The sequence below is a fragment of the Fragaria vesca genome, linkage group LG1 (genome assembly GCF_000184155.1).
Source record: "Fragaria vesca subsp. vesca linkage group LG1, FraVesHawaii_1.0, whole genome shotgun sequence".
Lineage (NCBI taxonomy): Eukaryota > Viridiplantae > Streptophyta > Magnoliopsida > Rosales > Rosaceae > Fragaria > Fragaria vesca.
The window spans coordinates 12,315,642-12,318,696 of NC_020491.1; the positions used below are offsets into that span (position 1 = coordinate 12,315,642).

Consider the following 3,055-nt stretch of genomic DNA (forward strand, 5'->3'; position numbering starts at 1 on the left):
CTGATCTTATATTTGTTTGAAGGATGCCGAAGCTACAAATACTTCTGATTATGAAATATCTAGCAAAATGGACTTTGGAAGTGGTATAGACTTGAATGGTTTCGTAGATGTTGAAAATAATGAAGTTGGAGGTAGTGAAGAAGAGTCAGAAGTAGTCAGAAGACCAAGTGAAAATGCTGAATTAATTCATTCCAGAATGCGTCAAGAATTGATCCCTGTAGTTGGTATAGAGTTTGAAACAGAAAAAGATGCACTTGCTTTCTACAATCGATATGCATATAGATTTGGTTTCGGTACTAGATTAAGTAAAGCACATACATCCTCCAGTGGCTTATTGAAGGACAGACTTTTTGTTTGCTCGGCTGAAGGTAAACGTAGAAAAGACAAGCGAAGCGTGTATGTCAAATTTCATCGTGCTGAGACAAGATTTGGTTGTAGAGCAAGGATGAAAATTAGGTATGATATGTCGTCTGGAAAGTATAATGTTGTGGAATTTGTTGCACAGAAACATCTCTCTTGCTCAAAATGTTCAAGCTGATATGGCTGAAGATGCAGGACTCGATCCAAAGGAAACTCTTGAGCTATTGAGTCAACAAGCTGGTGGGCGTGAGAATCTAGGATTTATTCCAGAAGATTATAAGAACTATTTACGTTCAAATCGAACACGAGAAATGAAGTCAGGGGATACAGGAGGTGTATTGGAATATCTACAAAGAATGCAATCGGAGAATCCCAGTTTTTCTTATGCTATACAAGTTGATGTGGATGATTTGATAACCAATATTTTCTGGGCTGATGCAAAGATGAAGGTAGACTATGATTACTTTGGTGATGTAGTATGTTTTGATACCACCTACAGGAAAAATAAAGAAGGAAGACCATTTGCGATGTTTGTTGGTGTCAATAATCATAAGCAAACACTCATATTTGGTGCTGCGTTGTTATATGATGAGACTGCTGAAACTTTCATGTGGTTGTTTGATACTTTTGCAAATACAATGTCTGGGAAGGACACCAAAAAGCATATTGACTGATCAAAATCCTGCAATGGCTAAAGCTTTAGCTTCCCAATGGCCAGAAACACATCATCGACTATGCATATGGCACATATATCAAAACACTGCTAAGATCTTAAAAGTGTCTTTGAGAAGTTTAAGGATTTTGCTGAAGACTTTAGCAGTATCATATATGATTATGAAGATGTTGAAGACTTCTTAATTGCTTGGAATAAGATGCTTGAAAAATACAATCTCCAAGAAAATACATGGTTAAGCCGGTTGTTTGATGTGAAAGAGAAATGGGCTTTAGTTCATGGGCGAGAAACATTCTGTGTAGATATAACCACTACACAGCGCAGCGAAAACATGAATAGTTCTATTAAGAGGTATGTCAGTTACAAGTATGATTTGCTACGTTTTTTTCGTCATTTCCACATATTGGTTGATGATCGTCGTTATAATGAGTTAGTAGCTGATTTTAAAGCTATTCATACCACCCTTGCACTACCATTCCCAGTGAAAATATTAAGGAATGCAGCAAAGGTGTACATACCAGCAGTGTTTAAATGGTTCCAAGTTGAGTTATGTAAAGCTCATGATTGCATCTTAAAGTTATTTAGTGATATTGGAACGATGCGTACATATGAAGTTACCGCTCATAGAAAGCGTTTCCACCATATTATAACATATGACTCAGTCGATAATACTATCACATGCAGCTGTAAGAAGCTTGAGTTTGCTGGGATTTTGTGTTCACATGCTTTAAAGGTTTTGTCAGCAAATAATGTCAAGACCATTCCTAGCCAATACGTCTCAAAGAGATGGAGAAAGGATATTAGAGATCAAATGCCAAAGGTGTCTTGTCCAAATCCGAATGATGATGATCCAAAGGCAAAAATAGCAAGGCGTTACAGAGACTTGGCTCGACTACATACTGAACTTGCAACAATTGCTGCAGAATCTAATGAAGCCTATGAAATTGCTTCAATGGCCCTTCACAAGACATTAGCCGATGTTAAGGCATCTTTAAAGAAGAAGACCAATCAAGAAGTACCTCAAGTTACCTCACCGATCAATAATAATGCACCTAAGGTTGTTTCTGATGTATTTTGATGAGCATAGGGTGAAAGGAATCAAGATTAAAGAAAGAATTGTCCGTAAGGAGGATTCTATTAGGCCAAAGAATGCTCTAGAAAAGCTCTTAAGAAACAAAAGACATAGGAAGGAAGTAGATACTTCATCTAGACACCACAGGGAACCAGAATTAGATCGTTCAGATGTGACCTCCACATGTGTTCCTCCTACACAAGTTCAACTCCATTCGACACAAGAAATGGAACGGCTAACACATCCTTCACAAAATCTGCTAAATGAGCAGGTATCAGTCTTTTTATTTTTTGACTAACCTATTGAATATGTGTTCTTTTATTGTTTTATATACTTATTCATTCACCTTACTCAAATACCAGGAGGTCAATGTTACAAAGTCTGGTATGATCATATGCAATAAAGATAGAGTTTTTTCTCAGCAATTACACTTTCAGGTATTATAAATTTTTGTTAAAAGTTCCATCGATTTATACTTTCTTAGTTATTTATGTGTTGATCTAAAAATATCTGCACCAGCAACCTCAATCTACTATGCATGCTGGACTGGAGTAGTATGTGAAGCAAAATCCTGGTGCTCAATTTTCAGAGGTGACATTTCTTTAGTTTGATTGTTGTATGCTTGCTAGAGCTATGCATCATAATGAATAATATTATTACTTGTTCATCCTTTAATACACCAAGTTCTTCATATGAATAATGTAATTCAAAAGCCAAATGGTTTACGTCCACAAATGCAATTCACATCACCTGTTTTGCCTCTACAAATGCAATTCACATCACCTGTTTTGCCTCCACAAGTGCAATTTATATCACCATTTCAACATGTCCGGGTTTCTTCAAGTGTCCCTGCCTAAATGTCTTTATGTTATGTGATACATTTCTGGTATGCTTGATTAATGCTTATTACTTTTATTGTATGGTTTTTTGTGTGGTACTTTGCAGAACTT

General features: G+C 36.4%; 1 protein-coding gene across 1 annotated transcript in view; it reads left to right on the forward strand.

Annotated features, from left to right (window-relative positions):
- The window catches only part of LOC101313557 (protein FAR1-RELATED SEQUENCE 5-like), a 1,175-nt gene extending 141 nt beyond the window's left edge, over positions 1-1,034 (forward strand). Inside the window, exons 2-3 of the mRNA XM_004289227.1 lie at positions 23-396; positions 506-1,034. Coding sequence (XP_004289275.1) covers positions 23-396; positions 506-1,034 — 903 coding nt within the window. The remainder of the gene's footprint in view (positions 1-22; positions 397-505) is intronic.
- Positions 1,035-3,055: the final 2,021 nt, after the last annotated feature.